Source organism: Hemibagrus wyckioides, linkage group LG03 (genome assembly GCF_019097595.1).
Source record: "Hemibagrus wyckioides isolate EC202008001 linkage group LG03, SWU_Hwy_1.0, whole genome shotgun sequence".
NCBI lineage: Eukaryota > Metazoa > Chordata > Actinopteri > Siluriformes > Bagridae > Hemibagrus > Hemibagrus wyckioides.
In genome coordinates, this window is record NC_080712.1 from 21,389,818 (window position 1) to 21,411,622 (window position 21,805).

Genomic DNA, 21,805 nt, shown 5'->3' on the forward strand with positions numbered 1-21,805 from the left:
ATGTAAGCAAGATCAGCATAAATTAGCTGCCTGTGTAGAGAAGAGTAAGCGACTCAGAGTCTATCCCCACCTGACTGTCCAGGAGTTGGGATGCCTCCGGGGCCTCTGGGTAATCTGATGAAGATGGACAGCACCGCTGCTTTATTCCCAAAACATGGTTCCAATGCTATGGGCTTTGGCACTGCCTGCAGACAAAAAATCAAGAATTCTAATTTAATTATTAATGACACAGACATGATTTAGTTGTAACACACTTCCCTATCCATATGAGGACCTTCCAGTGACGGTTATTAACGCAGCTAATGAGACTTGCCTTCACCTAAATCAAACTCTAAATTTAACCTCCTGTTACTCACTACAGTATAGAAACATGACCATACACACACACACACACACACTAGGGGTGTAACCTAGGGGTGTAATATAAATATATTATTTGAATTGTATAAATAATACCTCCGAAACAAATATGAATACAGATTGGACACTAGGCAGAATATTCTTTTCATATTTTGTGTTGTTTTAATGAAAGCCTGCTAGCCTCAGGGGCTGGGATCTTGCCAGATGAAACAAAAAAAAAAAAAAAGAAGTTTCAAAAGAAGAGGGTTTTTAATTTTAATGTTGAACTTTAACAGCTCTTGCTAAAGCTCATGGGGAGGGTTGCCAGGTTTCTGCAAAATTCCCAACCCACTTTCAATTCAAAAACACACACAAAAAGGCTTGACACTAAACTAAAATCTACAAGATTCGAGATTTTTCTTTCATGTTTTTATAGAAGACAAGTTAAAAGTGCTGTGTGTGTTTCTGATTTGCAACACTTGGATATTTTACACATGGAAGTTGGCAACCCTGCTTGTGGAAGAAACTATAATAAGACTCTACAAAAAAAAAAGAAAAAGAAAAAACTTAATTCATTTAAACAATGGTACAAACCTTTTATGTGAACTGTGCACGTTTTTCCTTCATTCCCAAGTCATTCTCCAATGGGACTAAATATTACGTTCTAAAACTTGCTATGTCTGTAATAATTTGAATAAAAAACGATTCTTATTACCCTTCTATTACCCTGTTTCTCCCAGTGTTTTCTAGGCAACATAAACCCCCTGAAATAGCTTTATACAAGTTTAATTGCTGTGGTCTCTAGTCAGTGGGTGTACATAATCTGGCCAGGACTAAAAGCACATGCCCTCTTCCTCACTTGGAAGCTGAAATCATGGCACAACTTCACTCTTCCACTCAAACACATTCCAACACTCACCCGATTTAATCATTTATTTTGCTCACAGTCCCCAAGGCTCATTACTCACTAGCTCATGCTCCATCTCTCTCTCTCTCGCGCGCACGCATGCGCGCACACACACACACACACACACACACTATACAAGGCCTCACAATCTTGCCTTCTGCTTTACCTTGCGTCCTTTAAACTCGTGTCTTATTCTATTGTGGACCTCTTCAGAAAATTTAATTACAGCCTTTAAAGAAATGTGTCCAGAAAATGTGTGTGTGTGAGAGAGAGAGTGTGTGTATGTGTGTGTGTGTGTATTCTGTTTGGACTAGCTAGATTATCTAAGGCAACCAGACTGAGCCAGCAAAACACAGGCTCTGTTTAATTAACTCTTATAAATAAGGGTGTGGGAGACAGAGAAGGAGAGAGAAAGAAAGAAAGAGAGAGAGAGAGAGAGAGAGAGAAGGCTAGAATGGGGCAGGTGAAAGCAGGAACAGGAGGTTAAAGTTGTTAGGTGGGTAGCAACATGCTTTTTGATCCTTCAGGAATAGCCTTAAAACATCCAAGAAACGTTTCAGAAGAAAACAGCCTGCAATCTTATTTACTCCCTTCGAATGTGAGGTTATACAACCAATCAAGCAAGGGCTCATGTGCCAGGACCGAGAACATCTGCCATCCGCAAGTTTTGGGACAAACAAGGTGTAACGTATAATAATAAACAGTATTACTGAAGAGGATAAACTTCATTCTGGCTACTAGCAGGACATAAAGCAATCCTCCATTTTCTGATGCTCGTCACTGCCTGATGGTAACAGCAGCTCGCCTGCACACGAGCCAGACAGTATCGGTCGATGCATACTCATTTGCATTTTCCTTTGTGATTTAATATCACATGGACGGGGGCTGTGTTTTGCAAAACAATAGCAGGAAAAACATCTTGAGGAAATGTGGTGGAAATTTAGCTCCACAAGAAATTAACATGACAACTTGAGAAAATGATTTAGAAAAGTGCTATGAAACGCTTACATAAAATTATAAGAGACAATTTGGTAATTACACAATCTGCCAAACTGATGTAAAAATATTTTCAATAGCATCGACTTAAAAAGATGCGCCGCACATCACAGCAGGTATGCAAGCAACTGGAAGATTTAGAAATGATCCATTTTCAAAATAAACAAACAAATAATAGCTTAGTACTGAGACCCCATCACAGCTGTTTTGTGCACAGTTAACCATCATTCTAGGAGTAAATATTGGTCATTGTTCTTGTCTTAATGCGCCTGATGTGTGTTAATATAAGAAAAATAAAATGATGTGCTGTTTTACACAAGAAAACCTGAAAAAGTGCATATTCCGTATACAATCCTGAAGATGCAGAGAACATCTACAGTTCTTTCTCCAGATCAGTTGGTGGAATGTTTTTTTTTCCTTCAAATATTAAAAATCACCACAATAGGTAGGTTTGAAAAAGCCGTTTCTGGCTATCCTCAACCCCACAGAGCTGCCGATACAACCTAAATTAAACATCGGACTCGGGCTACAGAAATTGGTTTTTCAGCATTTACACTTCTGCAGCTTTTCACTGGGAATATTAAAAAGTGAGCTGAGCCCACAAAACTGATGACATAAACCATCTCTTTGCTGTTGATTAGTTATTCTACAGTGTAATTCCAGTCACTATTTCATCAAGAAATCACAATGGGCTATATGCAATCCCTCCTACATGTTTGCACAAATGCATATCTTAAAGCTGTGTGCGTTTTTAATTCACGGGTGCATCCAGGTCATTTGAAGACGGAGCTGAATAAGCCGAGTCATTTCAGTCTGTAAAACATGCAATTTGCATAGTCGTATAATAAAGGGTGACATTCTAAGTTCTTGCATGGACCTATTGACATAATATATGGTAGTTATATAACACACAGCACCAAGGACATGATTACATGACTCAGGGTTTTGCAGCACTCATATTGTTTGTATATAAATGATCAGAATACAGTGGCTTTGCAAAGTGAAATATTAAAAGATTAGCAATTATACCCTTTTCAGCTCTTAGAGCATAAAAATATACATTCTGCCATTTCAGAAAATACCCAAATAATGCAGTGATGTATATCTTGTATGAACCAACCTTGCCTTGTTTGGATGGTTACTAAATGGATTGTCTAGTGTGCAATCTTCATTCAACAGCTTTACTTAACTCATTGAGTGAGTCTAGTCTATTGGCTAGCCATTTAGTCATTCTGCAGTATTTATCCAAACTGAGATAGGATCTGTATACACCTGAGCAGTTGTGTGTTAAGGGTAAAGCTCCGTAAATGGTTCTCGGGTAGACCTGAGATTTAAAGCTCTGGTCACTAGCACAGAGCAACCAGTGAGCTGCTAAACCATCTCTAGACTTCAGCAACTTGAGAGTATAATGAAAGAAAGTACTTTTATTAGCTAGAGCTCTGGAACAGAGTTCTGATGCCATATTTGTGTAGCAGTAAACAACATCATTATACCGCAACGGGGAGAGAAATAAACTCAGCAATTTCTTGGACATAATGCAGATTGGATCACAAGAGTGGTACATCATCTGTGGTCTGAATGGACATTTTTGTTCCCAGCATCAACAAGCCAGTGTGTGTAAAATCTATCCATTAAGCTATTACTAGCACTCTTATAATTATTACCATTAGTGTTCAATTTAGGAAGCTTCTGCTTTAGGACTGTACACCTACTGCCATCTAGTGCTAAATTCTTAAAGAAAAACAGATTTGATTCAATCCTGGTCTCAGTTTTATGCGATCTTAATTTTAATGCGTTCTGGCAAGTTTATTCTCAAGCTATTTGACAATCATTTGGAAATGCTAGAGCAACTAGTCCCTTCTGTGTGGTTCTGGCACTGAATCTGTGGGCTGTCCATTAGAACTGCTGGGTGCTGAGGCAGCTGCCACATTGCTGCATCACTCAGATTTCTGCAGCACAAGCTCATACACTCACTGCTCAATGTCAGCGTAGATGTTGGCCCTTGGTTTCACAAAAGTCCATATATTAAATAATCTTGTAGCTGTTGCACAATGGCAGTAGTGTTTCTGTATAAACCCACAGATGGTTTCCTCTGGGTAGGAAAACAGCACATAGAAACATCAAAACTGTAATTCACTTCCTTTCCCATCTAGTACTCGTTCCATTTTATCCTTTTTCCTGAAACATCTTAAAAACAGAAGACCCTTGTAACTGTGTGTGTGTGTGTATGACAGAAAGAAAGAGAGAGGGAGGGAGAGAGGGAGGGAGAGAGAAGACAGAGGCAGGGAGATAGAGAACATGGAAAAGACGAAAATCTAAATTGAATCTATGCTTCAGGGCTGTCCCACTATCCTGGGAGAAAATTTGATGTGTTCCAATGAAACTGTGGCCAAGATGAGCATCAAAATATACAACTATGATTGTTTTATAGACACACGTGTTTGCATACACACACACACACACACACACACACACATTAAGCTAAAATGGCCATACTGATGCTCTAGCTACATTCCAGTTTGATGGTGTGATGCCAGGTGTAAAGTACAGTTATCAGTGTTCTTATATGAAGATACTACCATTTTCTTCTTTTCCTTTTAACATAAAACTCAGCTTAATAAGTCAGATGAAGCTATTGAACTAAATGATAAGATTTTCATTAAAGACTGACGCAGATTATAAACAAAACCATTCATATGCACTGTACACGTACTAAAAGCGTCATTTACATGCATGTTACATGAATCACGTTATGAATAATGTGCACGTGTGGGCTGGCATTTAATGACGTGGTTACCATGACAACAACACGCTTATGAATCCTGTCAGAGTGTATCAAGCAGTTAATGTCGCTTTAGAATGATGGCCAACTGCTTGTTCTTTTAACACATTAAATGTACTCAAATGTCTTAATGAACAGAAGTTAATTATTTACAGTCCCCTCTGAAACTATTGGAACGGCAATGCCAAGGTAATTTCTTTTACGGTAGACTGAAGACATTTGGGGTTAAAATCAAAATATTAACATAAGAATAGAGTTTAGAATTTCAGCTTTTATTTAATGCCATTGATATGTAGCTGTGTTAAATGATGGAGAAATAACACATTTTGTAAAACTGCATTTGTTGTTAAAAAAAGAAATATTAGGAATATGCAAGCAATTTAGAAGCTGAGAAAAGAGGGTATAGCCAATACAACAATTCGAAATATCCTGAAAAAGAAAGAAACCACCAGTGTACTAACAACCAGACAGTGAACAGGTCACTCAAGGAAAACATCAATTGATGATGGAAATATTGCGAGAGCTGTGAAGAAAAAAACAGTCAGTGATATCAACAACAACCTCCACAGGGCAGGGGTGAAGGCATCACAATCCACCACTCGAAGAAGACTTTTTTGAGAGCAGAAATATTGAGGCCATACCACAAGATGCAAACAACTCATCAGCAGTAAGAATCAGAGGGCCAGACGGACTGGAATTCACAAAGAAATCCAGGGATGTCCATATCAAAGTGATGGAAAAGCAAAAGAGTGGAGAAAGAAAGGATCTGCTCATGATGAAAAACTTGCAAGCTTATTTGTGAAACATGGTGGAAGTTGTGTTATAACTTGGGCTTACACGGCTGCTTCCAAATTAATCGTGAGGAACTTCATTATGTAGCAAGACAATGATCTAAAACACAGTGCAAGGAGCAACTTTATCAGGGAGAAGGTTTTAGACTGGCCAAGTCACCCAACCAGACCTTAACTCGACAGAGCAGCATTTCACCTCCTGAAGAGGAGACTGATGGGAGAAACAAACAACTGAGAGACTGTGGGGAAAATGAAGAGACTGTGGGAAAAGCCAGGAAAAACATCACTGCCACAAAACTGTGCTCAGTGCCCCTTCTGCTTGTAAGGATGCCTGCTTGTGCCCATTAAAGTCTTAAAATAAACCTTCTCATACCCGCACATCCGCATGTTCCCCTTCTGAAACTCATGACTACTTTTGCTGTCATGAGCAAGGTCACTTAATTGCAGCATTGCCAGTGTTAAAAATAAAGATACAAGACAGCAGGATTCAGTTAAGAAGGTTATTGTAGTGGATATTTTATCAAATGTTCCTGTATCTCAGCTGTCTGTTTAGCTTGAATATGAAGTCACTTGAGCGGTTACGTTCTGTGTTTAGATGCAAGTGTTCAGTCTGTGCAGCTTGGTCCATGACCGATCTCAGTTCAGGCCTTCCTACTCTGCTTTAGCTGCTGCTCCATGGACCTTATGTCTTGAGTTGTTGACATCATAATTTGGCTGCATTGAAAGCCAGTACAGGCAACTTCGATTTGTTGATGCTCACCTGAATGCGTTCATGGTTGTGCTTCTTAGTCCACTGTGTGTGATATTTTTGGTAACTGTTCTGATCCTGACTATGAGCTTGTTCTACCCCTTAAGCTGACTAGATTTGGAAACACTTGATATACTGTGTGTATTTACTAGTAGTGGTGCGACTGCCAATCATGCTGGGTGTGGGTTTTTGTTCTCTGTTTTTGGGGGAGTTTAGGGAAGAGGAGAGTTTAGGGAAGATACTTTCACTTGTGTTTTCTTTTGTAGGTAAGGTAATTCCCCAAAACAGTAGTTTCTGTTTGTTGTACAACCTGAAATTATATATATATATATATATATATATATATATATATATATATATATATATATATATATATATATAATTCCTTGACTTTACTTCTGCTGTGTGGCCTAACCTTAGACTGAGTCGCAACAGTCCGTTGTTCTGGGAGAAAGGAGATCTAATATTTGTGGAATGGGTGGTGCTTGGGGTTGGGAATCTGTGAGGTTAATCATCAACATCAGGAAGTATGTATTGTATGTGCCTACAATATTGATGGGGATGTCTTGATGGCATTCAGTCGCTCTTGTTACTAATTTGCGTGCATGAAGATACAAACAAGAATGTAGAAATCAGTACATCTACATCCACAATGATAATTCAATATAAATCATAAAAGAGGGCAAATGCTCATGCTTAAAACATCTCTCTAAGAAGAGTCTTGGATGGACGGATGAACATGCAGACAACCGGACAACATAATGCCAGAGCATAGAGAGTGACATCACAACATCCGAACTTCCATGACCACTTTCTGCACTCAAAGTGTGCCATTATACAAAAACACACATGCGCAAAATGTGTGTAAACATTCCAATCACGAAAGTAAACACTTTCAAAAGGTTTATATGCCTTCTATTTAACAGATTATTAAATGCATTATCCACCTTGTTCAATCACAAATTTAATTCCGTTTGCCCTCAATCGCTTTACTCCATTCCAATTAAGGTGTCAAGATGAAGGGTGTTGTTTTAACTGAACCATCAATTATTCGGCTGCAGGCAAACAGAGCAAGTGAAATCTGTGGGAAACAGATGAGTAGCTCTGAGAGAGTACAAAATGGTCACTGCGGACGGCTGACTCAGCTGGTTAATAAAGATGTGTGACGAAGCCTAGGCTTATGAAAAATGTAATTATTAACACGTTCTAAAGCCTAGCCATAATGTCATAATCTAGAAGGTCACACTCACCTTCACATTTCCACCAATCAGGTCAGGCGGCTCCTCATCTGTCTCCAAGGCAACATTGATAGTGGCGAACGGCCGACTGGCCATCTGCTGCATCTCTCGCAGGAGTTGCTGAGAAAGTAGAGAAAGAGCAAGATAATGCAGCAGACTTACAAATACACACATCCATCTACATACATAATCTACTTTGTATGCAGATAAAGGCAAGAAGCAATTATTAACAAATCACTGACAGCGAAACAAGCTGCCTGTGATATGTAAATATGCACAGAAACTGACCTTTTGAGAATCAGATTGAACATATACATCTTTGGTTTCAGTGATAACAAATGAAAAAAATGAGCAGGAGAAAAAAAAAACAAACAGATAAAGACAGATAGAATTAAATCTCACCACAGTAAAGCTTTCTGTATGCAGAGCTGCTTACTTTTTCTCTGCCGCTTCAAGCTCACAACACACACACAGGAGTTTAAAGCACACAATAACGTGCCCTTTGATATACTACAGAGCAGTAAAGATGGGAAACTTTCGCGTACTGATCCAACATTAGGAAGCACATTTTTGAATATACAGTGTTTGAATATGAGAGAGGAACTTATACATACTCAGGCAACTGTACCTTTCAACTTCAAGTGAACTACACACAGATCAGATTTCCCTACTTGTGTAAAGCTTTTACTTTTACAGCTTACAGAAGAAAAAAAATCCAACCGAGGTCACAGAAGATAAGCCTCATGGATTGAAATATAGGGATTACATGAGCATTAAACTGAATCTGTGGGGTACGGGGTCATGGATTTCAAACTGGTGTAGATTTGTATTTTCCGTTCCCATGTGCTCTTTCAGGAAAACATGACTTCATTGCAATTCTACTTCCAAGATATTTAACTGTTTAGTAAATATCGCATCACCGCCTTGGACTGAACTTGGTCATGTGACATTTCAGTTAAAAACCGTTAAAGAAATTAATAAAGATTGAAGGCAAGTGAAAACTACCAATGGCCACTGCCATATGATTGTTTGACCAAGCTACTTTACATATGATCAAACCACCTACATCTTTAAAGCTTCTAAAATATGCAGCCTAGTGAAGATGTGAAGATGTATAAACTGTAATCAAGCTCAATCCAGCCTAAATCCAAAAAAAAAAATAAAGCTTATTTGGCTGATATTGGATTATGAAAGCTTTTTATACATATAAACATTTTTATTCATTATATGCTGAAGAGAGGTGGTTAACAATCTTCAATGAGGTAAACATACAGCTGGTGTCTGGGTCAACTTTTCCTAATGAATATTTATGATTACATGAGACAATTTAATATTTATACTGTAATATTAAGTTGTATAAACATTGTTGTGTAGATAAAATCATGAAATATATTGATAAGCTACTGGATGACATGTTTGATACATTCATCTTAGACAAATCAGTGCGTGTTTTATATTCTGATAATATTAATATAATATATTAATATTACATATAAGAAGATGTTTATATATTCTAAAACAGAAAATCAGTAAAGGGAAATTTGTGAAGTTTACACAAGATGTCCCATTTCTGATTCTACTGCAATTCTCTTTTTGACATTTACATAATTCATGAGCTCAACCATCTGACCTCTACTGTGACTCTCAAGACTAAAAGATAACCAGACGCTGGTAGAGATTATTCTAGGACATTGTAAATAAATTCCTGTAATGATGCTTAATTTAGATCTCGAATTAATCCTACTCTGCCCCAAAGACTGCTGATTAAAGGATTTATTATTGCCTTATAGCACAGAGAGTGTGCAAGTGAGAGGGACCGCCCTGCATTACATTAACAGGAAAACAGTTAACATCTATATCCAAAGTCTTCCTGAAAGCACTAATGTCTCAGCAAATTCACGCCTCTGGATGTGAGCATGTATCTGTGAAATGAGGGAAAATGGGGGGGAACGAAAGAAAAATAAACTGACCTTGAATAGAACTGTATCTAGAGACATGCCTCGTATGCTCAAGGAGTTTTGTATGCATCATTTCTTCCCATGCTCAAACACTTAATAACCCCACAAGTGAAACAGTGTTGGCTAGCTGGAGTGTTAGTGAGCTGATCCAATAAATATGTGCACCAAATGGATGAAGTCACCTTGAGACTTTCTGCTTTTTCCTCATCGGCCCAACTCCCCAAACGTGCTGGCAAACGAGGACGGCGTTGCGTAATGACAAATCAACAGAACACAAACAGCCTGAACCGATGCATAATCTTCAGGACATTTTTGTGATGCCTGCGATCTGGTGGAACATTTTTCTGGATATTGCTCTTACAATGAGGAATACCTGACTAAACACTTCTAAATGCTATGTGCAACCTTTTACGTTACACAGGAGAAGACACCGCTTCAAGCACAGACAGTCAACATTTCTGCAAACAGTTTGTTCAGCACTTTAAGAGGAGTTGACTGATGCACTGCAGCCTGTTGAAAATACACTATTAAACTGAATGCATTTATCTTCAGGGGTAAAGTTAGTGGCTGGAAGAAAAGCGAGTAAGAGGAAGCACTTCACAGAGAAATATAGAAAGATATTCCCACAGGGGTTTCATTTACAAGCCATGTCTGTTTAGTGCATTACATTGTTAGTAAATGTTGTGCATGAATGGGTATAGGATTAAAAAAAATAACAATTCACAAGAAAGAGAATGAATGAGAAAGTATAGATAGGTGGCAAAGGAAAAATATAAAGTGTGTTATAGGAAGGTCTCAGACTACTACCAGCCACCAAAACAGCTTCGATACACCCTGGCACAGATTCTGCAAGCCTTTAGAACTATACTGGAGCAATGAAACACCATTTCTCTTCAAGATATTGCCCTGATTACTGATTGTTGGTGAAAAGTGCTTTCTTAGAATTTGTTAGAAATTGTTAAATTTAATATCAAAATTGTTCTTGTTTTGTTTCAAGATCTTATTTTTTCATTTAGTATCACCTTACAGAAGCTACATAGATATTTTATTTTACTTATGATTCCCAGAAGTATCAGGGAGAATCAAGGGGAAGGTGTACAAGACAGTGGTGAGACCGGCCATGCTGTATGGTTTAGAGACAGTGTCACTGAGGAAGAGACAGGAGTCAGAGCTGAAGATGTTGAGGTTCTCTTTGGGAGTGACACGGTTGGACAGGATTAGGAACGAGTACATCAGAGGGACAGCTCATGTTGGACGTTTGGGGGACAAAGTTAGAGGAGGGAGAGTGAGTATATTGGTAGGAGAATGTTGGACATGGAGCGGCCAGACAGGAGGCAAAGAGGAATGCCAAAGAGGAGGTATATGGATGTAATAAATGAGGAGAGAGATGATTCGCTGTGGTGACCCCTGAAGGGAAGAAGAAGAAAAAGAAGAAGAAGAAGAAGAATCCCAGAAGACGAAGAAGAAGAAGAATCCCAGAAGACGAAGAAGAAGAAGAATCCCAGAAGACAAGAAAAATACCAATTTACACCGAGTATCTTGCTCAAAACCTGGCTCTTAAAGTAATGTGTTGCCTTCTTTCACATTTTGTAATAGTGTACGAGTCCCTCAGTTGTACAGATTTCAAAATCATATAGCCACTACTGGAATGGGGTCAAATACAAAGATGCTGGAAAAAGATTTTTCTGAAGAACAGTGGGCAGTTTGACCGCTCAAAGGGACTCCATCACAAAACATATAAAAAGTCTTTGATCACTCAGGTAATGACAGATAGTATGAAAAAGCAGGTATATGGAAACTTTTAAACCGGTTCTTTTGCGTTCAATTCAGTCATTACTGTGGACTATGCATAAACATCTGTTATGTGAAATAGCTTATTCAGGGCAGAACTAAATAAAGAAAATGATAATTTATGATCCTTTTTTTTTTTTGTTAAATTATTTAAATTTTGCAGATTCTGCAAGGCCTTTTGTAAACTTATGACCTCTACTGTCTGTTAATGCCAGCAGGAAATTCTTACTGACAGAGATTTCAACCAGAGATCAGCATTGCTTAGCATTTGTTTAGGAAATTTATCAATGTAGTAACTTGACTGCCTGTTTAACAAAGGAAAAGTTTGCTTGGAAATTCATATTCTTTAGTGTGGTATGAAGAGTTGTCTGCAATGCGAATACAAATTTATATTCAGTACAACTTTACAAGTACAAGTTTATATTCAGTACAACTGCTGCTAAGGCACTGACCTCTCGTCGCCGTGATGCCCAGCAACTCTGCTTGATCTTCCACACAACTGCTGCCACCAGCAAAAGAGACAGGAAACAGCTGCAACAAAAAAAGTAAAGAAAGTGGGGAAAAAAAATAATTTTTCTCCTAACTTATTCTTTTACAAACAAACATGCTGCATTTGTAATGAAGAAAAGGAGGATGAATAGTTTCTGTACTAAATAGAAGGACTAAAAGGATATAAAGACAGAATATGCACAACACAAAACTTTCTACCTTCTTTCTCAAAGCCTTGGGTAAGATATAAACTGCCCATGTCTGTGACTTTGCCAACAAATACTTATAGCCTAACAAAATATTTGTAGGGTTGTATAATAATTTATGTATGCATAAGTGTGTGTAATTGTCCAGGCTGGCTCTCTCCCTTTGCTTTTTCCTAACAAATACACTGAGCATTCTCCTTGATGGCATAAAGAACAATCGTGGCTTTTGGAGTGCATCTAAAACTGATGCACAACCTATTTGTGAAAATTCCAATCCCTGAAGCCAGGACTGCCCTCTATACAACAGATCTGATGCTTTTTTTTTTTTTTAGAAAGCCAGGCAGAGGGTTAATTTTCAATGACATAAAGCGTGCTCCACATTACACGGTCATTTGGCATGCCCACTAATGCAAATAACTGGACCGCAACCCCCTAATAAGAATGAAGTGTCCCTCTAAGATGGGATGATCTTTCAGGGCCAAAAGCTGGTAGGAGATTCAGGTGTGCTGCAGGCACGAGCAACATACTCCACATACTGACCTGCCCTCATTAGTGACCTCATTTAGTAGCCCTGAAGAGACACAGCTGATGTGACTGCCATTAGACACGATGGTACCCAGCAGAATTTATTGCAAGAAAAGGTCTGGTGGGTGTCATGGCATGTTTGGTCCAATTCAAGGGAGGCCACGCACAGTTGAAACTCCCTCATGTACAAGCGACCAAACTGGATTGTAACCAGAGCCTTGAAACACATTTATCAGAGAATGCTGTGTGCTTGTAAGGCTTAAATATTTCTTTTTGCATGGCAGAGCAAAATTGGTTTCAACTGAGGCTCTAGACACTGGAACTGGCTCAGGCACTGAGACTTTTGAGGGGAAGGATACGCCAGTACAGGCAGCTCATTTCCCACTGCAATGCACTAGATAGGAACTTGTTTTTTCCCCTCACCGTTGCAAGGGGCAATGGACAGAGCAGACTGCATCTACAGATACATATACAATATACAAGCAGTACATCTGTGGACACCTGAGTGTTGAACATCCAATTACAAAATCATTGGCATTAATATTAAGTTTCCCTTTGTCTCAGCCAGGTTTCTGGCTAAGGTGCTGCTTCAAAAACAGTTGATGCTTGATATGATTTGCCAACTTCCAAAAATTTTGCTGACACAACTATTCTTCAGCTGTAAACAGAATGCCAAGAGGGCTGCAATAAAATGTAAACCAGCTCTTTTCTCTACATTCTGGAAAGAGAAGCCAGAGCTGCCTAGCTGCCCATTTGGCTTTGGGTAGCCACTTCCACTCACAGCGGGAACCTAGGGAGCACGCTGGGCCAGGGAATACCCAAGTTCTCTGCTGACATGTTTGCACACATCCTGCAGGTCCATATTAAAGACGGGGTCCTGCCAGCATCATGGTCATCAGCCCCTGAAGCATCCAACTGGGCTGCAGAAATAAAAGCAAGCTCAAACAAGCTTGAACTGTGTTTCATCATGGGTGCTTACCCCAAAGCAACCATTTCAAGGCAGAGCATTCAGAGTCTAGTGAGAAGAGGTATTTGAATGACATGATGACAGTGTGTCAGCTGTAAAACACAGGGTAAGCATGCTTCCTTTCTGATGCATATGTCGTAACTGTCAGTCAACAAAAGTTGGCATATTGAAATAGGGCCTTCTCAGTCTACACAGAGAATTATTATCGCCATAGTGAAATACTGAAATGGATGTTCGAATGAGAACTGCCAGTCCTAGTACTAAAGACTGAGAATTGGATCAAAATGAGTGTGGGGAATATCACTTAATTCGAGTCAGGAAAGAGATACCCACAAAAGGGCCCATTGTAATTTAACATTAAATCTACTAAACCTGATTTAATACATAATTCATTCAATTCTGATATTTAAATGTCTATTTTATTTCACAAACCAAAAATTAACCACTACCTAAATTCATTCTGGCATGACTAACCCTGTATGAAATGTACTTATTAAAAAGCAACGGTCTTTGCAATTTAACAATGCAGACATTCCCCGATGTGTTCCTGTGCTACAAGTATTCAAAGATTTTAAACAATAAACCTGTTTTTTTTCCCCTGTGGTTAGACATCTTACAAAAAGGGCTTAAAAAGGACATTTAAAAGGCACATACAGTTAAACTGAATAAAAATTCACACACATGCACAAAAGGCTGAGAGAGTGCAGAGTCAGTGTAATTTATCACAGAGCAGAGACTGACAGAACCAATGATGGAGAACCATGGTCGACCACTGTGTGTGTGTGTGTGTGTGTGTGTGTGTCTGTCTGTCTGTCTATGTGTGTGTATGTGTGCGTCTGTGTGCTGCATAGTACTATTTATATTTAATTTTTATCCAAATACCTTTATTGTTGGTGAATAGAGACAATGAGTCAAACATCTGGAAATATTTTAAATGGGTGCTATAGAGTGTTTGTGCGCTCTTATTCTCAACACTAGATAAATAACATATTACAAAATTGGTGAATTATATCTTAGAGCTACTTAACACACTACTAAGGAGGAGCACACACACACACACACACACAAAACTGGAAAAGTTGGAAAGTGCGCACATTGATATTCATTTAACAGTGTCTTACCTGAAAAATGTGACAAAAAACTGTACCAGATCCATGAAGTTACTGTGCTGGGAAAATGCAATCTGAAAAGGAAGGAAAGATAAGTTTAAAACTTGGGGAAAGCCACAAGCAGTATGCTGCATACCCATTGAGTGATCTAACATTAACACTGGGCCAACACTGCCACCTGCTGACGATATTCACCAGCCTCCTGCTCTCTGAACAATTACTCCTCTAATGACTTCTGAGCTGTTATCATGAACTAATCATTTTTTTTCCCCTGAAAGTAAAATTTCTATTCTAGGCAGAATGGGGGTGTTGAGAAATGTTTATTAATTTCTCTAAAGTGCCATTATGGATTTCTCCTCAGATGCATACATACGCATTTGCCATATTCTCTTCACACACTGTATATGATTTTTATTCTAATGTAAAATATAGCTTACTGATATTGGCCTGGATTTTGCCAGTATTTGCTTCTATTTAACAATCATAGATTCACTTTAGTACTTTTGGTGCACAGTGTCAAAGCTGTAATGCATCATCATTACCTCATCAACAGTAATGTGCCCTTGGTTCCGATCCATGTTGTTATTTATTTATTTTTATCCTGAACCAATTAAATCACTTTTATATCAAAAAACCTAAAATCCTCTCAAGGCCACATTTGACTTCAGTTCTGAACTTAAGCCCTGGATTTCTTGAATATGTTGGCATAAGATCAGCAGTGTTCAGGTGAACAGATAAACTCATAAAATGAGTGGCCTGTGGACAGATATCCAATTTCCCCTCTTCAACACTAATAGCGTAAAGGACACATTCTATAGACAGTACCTGGACACCAACAGGGCAAAAGGGGCAATACCTTGTGTTGTGAGACTGGTCAGTCTTATTGGGGACAACGGATTGGCTAATTAAGGACACAGAGTTCACAGACAAATTATTCCACAGTCAATAAGAAGTGCAGGAAAGAGACTGAATAATGAGCCATTATGTACATTATGTTATACAATCATTATTTACTATAAAACGTACTGCCATCATATAATGCTTCACTGTAAAATGAAATGTGTAGGTCAAAAGCTAAATTTTCTTAATGTTTGAGAATGCATGTCACTAGAAAGACTTTTACTGCAACACATGATATTGAATGGAATTGAAAATCCTCTTTAGCCAAATAATCTGACTGGGAAAAGTGCCAGCCTGAACAAGACGTTTTCACATCTTGAACAATGAAATAATTATAATTAAGTGAATAAAATGTATAATATATAAAAAAGTTAAGAAAACATGGTAACAATACAAAGAACTGCTTATAAGTAAGCCAAACAATGAACTCATATGAGGGAAGAAACAACTGCTAGCCTCTCATATGCCAGATGAGGAGGAGAGATTTAGGACTGAAATCTTATTGCACCTTCACTTTATGTCAATATTCTAGATATCTTCTAGATTTATATAAAGCTCTAAGCCTACTTCTTTGAACTGTCTGCTCCCATATCTGGCTTGCTCTAAAATCAAGACTCAGCCTCTCCTGAAGTCATACAACATACAAAATGAAGACGTATGAAAGGCTCTCACATGTACACACACGAGCGTACACGCGCACGCACACACACACACACACACCAAAGCCGTTGGCCAAAAACTACAGACGCCACTGAGCCTTTGACCACATGCAAAGAAAAGCACAGGAGGAAACAGAAGGCTGGAATCTTCCTGCTACAGACTGAGATGAAAACATACTTCAAGTTTCTCATCTCCCTTTCCGTGCCATCTCCTTCATCTTTCTCGCCTTAATTCTCCCTCTTCTCACTAATTCTAACGCTCTCTCGCTCATTTGCTTTCTGTAAAAAGAAACACCACCACAAAACAAAACATATGTTTCAACTTAACATTCCATTTGACTCTGATTTCCCTCTATGATTACCAAAGACCTTTTCAACATCACATTTCTAAGGCCTCATTCAGAGGAACATTTTCTCCTCTTTCTTTCCATAAGCTCCCCCTCTTTTTCACAAAAGCTTCTCTGTCTTGCACAAGCTCACCTTCTCACTGACTCTTCAGATTCTCATGATCTCGCTTATCCGCGTCAACGCTTTTCCTGAGAGGAGAAGTAATATCCAGAACTCAGACAGTCGAGTTAAGTGAGAAACATTACTGTTTTGAAATCTAGATGTCTTCAATAAGTTGAAGAGAGAATGTGCCCTTTTGTTTTTTGGGGGGGAGGGGGGAGGGGGGCAACCAACCCACATCCTCAGTGTTCCAGTCCCAATACTGCAGCTCTATGCAAGTCTCCAAGAGCAGGGGAGGAGAGGAGAAGGAGAGGAAGAGAGGAGGAGGGAAAGGAAAGCAGAGCCAAATCGCTTCCAGACCAGAAAGCTGGGCCATAAAATACAGAAGATTCAGAGAGGGAAAAATAAAGAGAAAAAGTAATTTTATCATGGTGAATACAGTATGGGACACAGCCCTTCTTATAAAGTGATAAACTCCACCATGTCCAGGTACAACTGTCAATGAACACCTTGCATACGTCCGCCTGAACGGCAATTAGACTTGATGAGATTACACTTATACAAACCCTGGGGTCTCATTTATCAGTGCACATAGAACAAGTACTAATTTTGTGCACAGCAGTCACCCATATGCCCAACAAAATGACATGGCCATTAACCCTATAATGCCAAATGCATCATATTTGATACATGACTTTCTGAGACCTCTGCACCAGCTGCATTATCCATACTTTCCTCAAAAACCTGTTGTATACAATCTGATACTTGTCTTCTGCCCCTAGATGATTTTCCCATGCTCTGCAGTCAATAGCAGGCTTTAGGCTGTCATTTCCAAAATGGCTACCTTCATGGACTGACTATCTTTGCTCATTTTGAAAAAGCTATGGTACAAATAGCATTTATGTTGATACTGATTTCTTTTAATATGAATATGCACTTTACTGAAGCAACTAATAATGAATTTATGATTTCAGAATGTTAAATCGTGTTGAATATATGTGTATCAAATATAATACAGCAGGTAAATAAGGTCATTTACCTTTAGTCATCACTGTATTGCATTTCATGACGCAATCTGCATCATTCCTGCCACAATGCCAAATACAAAGTTTTTATTATTTATTAAACTAATTAAAAATTAAAATGTCATCTTAAAATAATTGTTTACTGATTCCAACCTAATGGAATTGAAATATTTATGCGATTTTTTTTTTTTATATGCAACCTAATGTTGTATCTTGCTAATAATTGTCTTCTGTTGTCAGTAACACAATTAAATGATTATCATAATCTATTTCTTATATTTACCAATTCACAATACATAAACAGTGTTCTGTATGTATTTTCAGATGTCAAAAAAGTACAGTGTTGAAGCATTCGGTATGGATGGCAATTCAAGTGACTTAGTGCAGTTATGAGGATGATTATGATGAGGAATGGTCTCCAAATATAAAGCTTAGGAACTGAGGAAAGCTCAGACAGTAGTGATGAGGAAGACTTTGAAGATGACCGTGTCAACCAGACCAGTGCAGAGAGAGAGGGTCCTTTAGTGTTAGATGAAAGTGTAGACCAGATGAGGACAGAGGGGCTCAACAACACAGGACAAAATAACTTAGTTTGAACAAGGACAGAAACTGTCACACGGCGAAATATAAAAGTCATAAAAAGGTTTGAAACATTCCAAATACAATAATCAGTCTTTGTTTTTGTTGAAAAATAAACATTGTTGTGGTCAGTAAATTGCCATAAATGCCCGGTGTATCAAATATGATACAAAAAAAAAATCACATTTGTAAAATGTTAATTTTTTTTTTTTTGCTTAAAGACCCAGTAAACACTTCAGTTTCCAAAAAATAGAATTTTCCGTGAATTATTTCATATGTCAGGCTTCACATAAGTCAGGCATAGTTCTGCCTGTTTCAGATGACATGGATCATGCCAAAAGAAGATAAACTGATGTAAAGATACTGTAGTATAAATGGAGCACAACTCTATTCTATTTCTGCATATGATAGCGCCTTCTATTTCCCCAAATACATATAAAATCTTTTTAGAATGAATGAATGATTTAGGTAGTTAATCAATCAACGAATCAATGACTGAATATAAGATCGTGTCGTTATTTAACATCTAGTTGGTTGAGAAATGACAGGACCCTCTGCAATTTCTCTTTCAAATGTACCCACAGCTCAAAGCCGTAAAATGGAGATAAAACTGCAGTGGGGAAACAAAAATCGACTGAAAATCCACTCTTCACTCTCAGCATACAGTTTCCAGTGGAGCTAAAAACATTCCTCACTCTGCAAAGCTTCATGAGCCAAATCTTCAAACAAGACAAAATCCCAGTTCATCTTTAAATGTTCCTTTTATAGGATTTCACTTTACATTCCATCTGTCATCTGTCTGCAGCCTGTGAGCACTGAACTCAGTAATTACTCTCAATTTTGCTGATATGACTGACAGACTTCAACCACAAGGGGTTCATGCATATGCAGGGTTAGGAGTGTGCAGAAATATATATATGCACATCCTTACACACAAGCAAAGCTTAATCAGTCCAATTCAATGCATTGAAACATGCGTACAGTTTACACAGAAATCTCTGCACAGCCACGGCTGATGAATGAGGCCTCAGGTTTGAAATCTTTGGTCAGATGATTCAATTACAGGAGTCTCACATGGTCAAAATATCGATAAATTAAAAAGGAAGCCGTGACAAAGAAGCATTGTGAAATGGAGAAATCAAGAAAATACTCCGTACATTTGATTAGCCATCTAATAATATGGTAATAATAAGGTAGAAACGTGGATTTATCGTAGAGCTCCGAAAGGTAGTTTTTCTTTCACGCAGTTGGAGCAAAACACTGATGGAAAAAAATGAATAGCATAATGAACATGGGCTATTGAACTGATCAGGATTGCTAGGTTCTGCATATTCCTTATGTGGTGTGAATCTGAAAGGCACACTACATTTTACTTTACTATAAAAAAAAATAAAAATAAAAAAAAAAAGACTGAGAAATACAAGAAAAATAAGTCTAGGCTTTCCTGTGCCAAAACATTTTGGGTTAATTCATTGTGCAGTTATTCAGTTGTAGTTGGGATGGGAATTTTTTCTGAAACTGCAAGTCGTCTTGGTTAACAATTATTGTTTATTACTTATAAACAAAGTGTGTGTGTATAAGTTTGGTCACATCTTATGAGGGCACAACACTTTTATATCCTCAGCTGTGCCACCCACTGTTAATGCCTTAATAACGCAACCCTGTTAATGCTTTTGTACCCCCCTTGGCTCCATTCCTTCCAAATGAGAAAACAACCTCAAACTGGCTGGATTTCGTCTCTCTATTGTTGCGTCTGCTATTATCGTGCAGTTAAAATAAAATTACTATTTAACTAGCTAGCAACTAACACCTCTGGGCCTAGAGAACTGCTAGAAGCGTCTCTGTTACTGTCTAAATAAAATGTACCTCTGCGTGTCTTTATTTCATCAAATGTTTTATGCTACAATTACACTCAGTATTGATGCTACGGGTTGAGCTTAGTGGTGCAGCGGGTAGTGCTGCTGCCTTATAGCTCCAGGGTCCTGGATTCAGTGGGAAGTTCTGCTTGTGTGGATAGATTGTGTGGAATCAGGAAATTTCCTATTAACTGTTAAGACAATACGATTCATTGTAATGCATTACAGCTCTGACATTTAAAAGAACAATTGGGTCTTTCTGTGTTCACATGAGCTTCCTCCAGGTTCTCTAATTTCCTCATTAGATTTTACACTATGCTCTTTTATTACCGTGCTAGCTGTGGTGATTAGGACAATTACATTATCCTGAATGGAAATGTTATGATGAATCAAAAATAATTAAAATAATAAGAGGTAGAGGTATAATTTCCTTTTAAATAACTAAATTTGGTTTAAATTGCTTACACATGAGCGAATGCTGAGTAGCATGCCAACAGCGTTTTAAGGAAAAAGTAACACATTATTTCTGCCTAATGCAACAGTGCTAACCAGTCTACATTTTATGCTGCTTATTAAAAACAGCACATTTGAATTATAAAATTATAATCTGTACTGTTCAGATTCACTGTACTATAAGATAATATGGTCACTTTGGATCCATAAATGTTAAGAAACCACCCCAAATATATAACTCAAAGCCCCCTGTACCCCCTGGTGTCTCCCACTGATGCATACCTGAATTTTGATCGGCCAGGTGAAGTTGCTGACGTAAACAAAGAAGGTGATATTAACGTTGCTCCGAAAATCATATTTTTCATTGGAGAAACTGTCCTTGAACTCTTTAATATTGCTGCAAGAGACTATATGGATCTCTTCTCCAGACTGAGTACCAGCTGAGGGTGAGAATAAGGAAAAGAGGGGGAAAAAATTAGAGAAGAGGAAAAAGAAGGTAACCTGAACGCTACATAAAACATACACAGGTTCATGATCAAGCGCAATTAGAAAATGTCATACCTGCAAAGCTAGTTGCCCAAGTGATGTTGAGGTTAAAGTTCTTGGAGGCATTAATGATCATGTCCAGGTCTCGATTTTGCTACAGAGATACACATAATAAATACATAAACATAAAAATATAAAAATGACGAGCAGGTATACCAACAAATGTAATAGCTATACTTTTTTCATAGGAAAATATTTTTAATCTAAACTACAGCCTGTTATAAAACAAACTGCTTCTAAATACATGGTTTAATACAAGAGGCTTCTCATGATGCATTATTATAAACAAACATGCTTAGGAGTGATCCTGTCTAGAGAAACAAACATAAATAATTTAAAAAGACATTGATTTAAGTCTTTAGGCAACACACTAAGGGGTCTGCATGAAAGTGCATACACACAATGGTCCAAGTCATGTGGCAGCAGCATAATGCAAATAAATCAGCAGATACAGTTCAAGAGCTGCAGGAAAGGTTCCTTTGAGCTTTAATGGT

At 38.1% G+C, this 21,805-nt stretch overlaps 1 protein-coding gene across 2 annotated transcripts in view; it reads right to left on the reverse strand.

Moving 5' to 3' along the window:
• Positions 1-21,805, reverse strand: part of atrn (attractin) — a 56,480-nt gene that overhangs the window by 2,604 nt on the left and 32,071 nt on the right. For both annotated transcript variants that reach the window (XM_058380617.1, XM_058380606.1), the window contains 6 exons: positions 21,327-21,405; positions 21,048-21,205; positions 14,859-14,920; positions 12,003-12,081; positions 7,814-7,921; positions 71-185 (listed from right to left, as the gene is read on the reverse strand). In XM_058380617.1, coding sequence (XP_058236600.1) covers positions 71-185; positions 7,814-7,921; positions 12,003-12,081; positions 14,859-14,920; positions 21,048-21,205; positions 21,327-21,405 — 601 coding nt within the window. The remainder of the gene's footprint in view (positions 1-70; positions 186-7,813; positions 7,922-12,002; positions 12,082-14,858; positions 14,921-21,047; positions 21,206-21,326; positions 21,406-21,805) is intronic.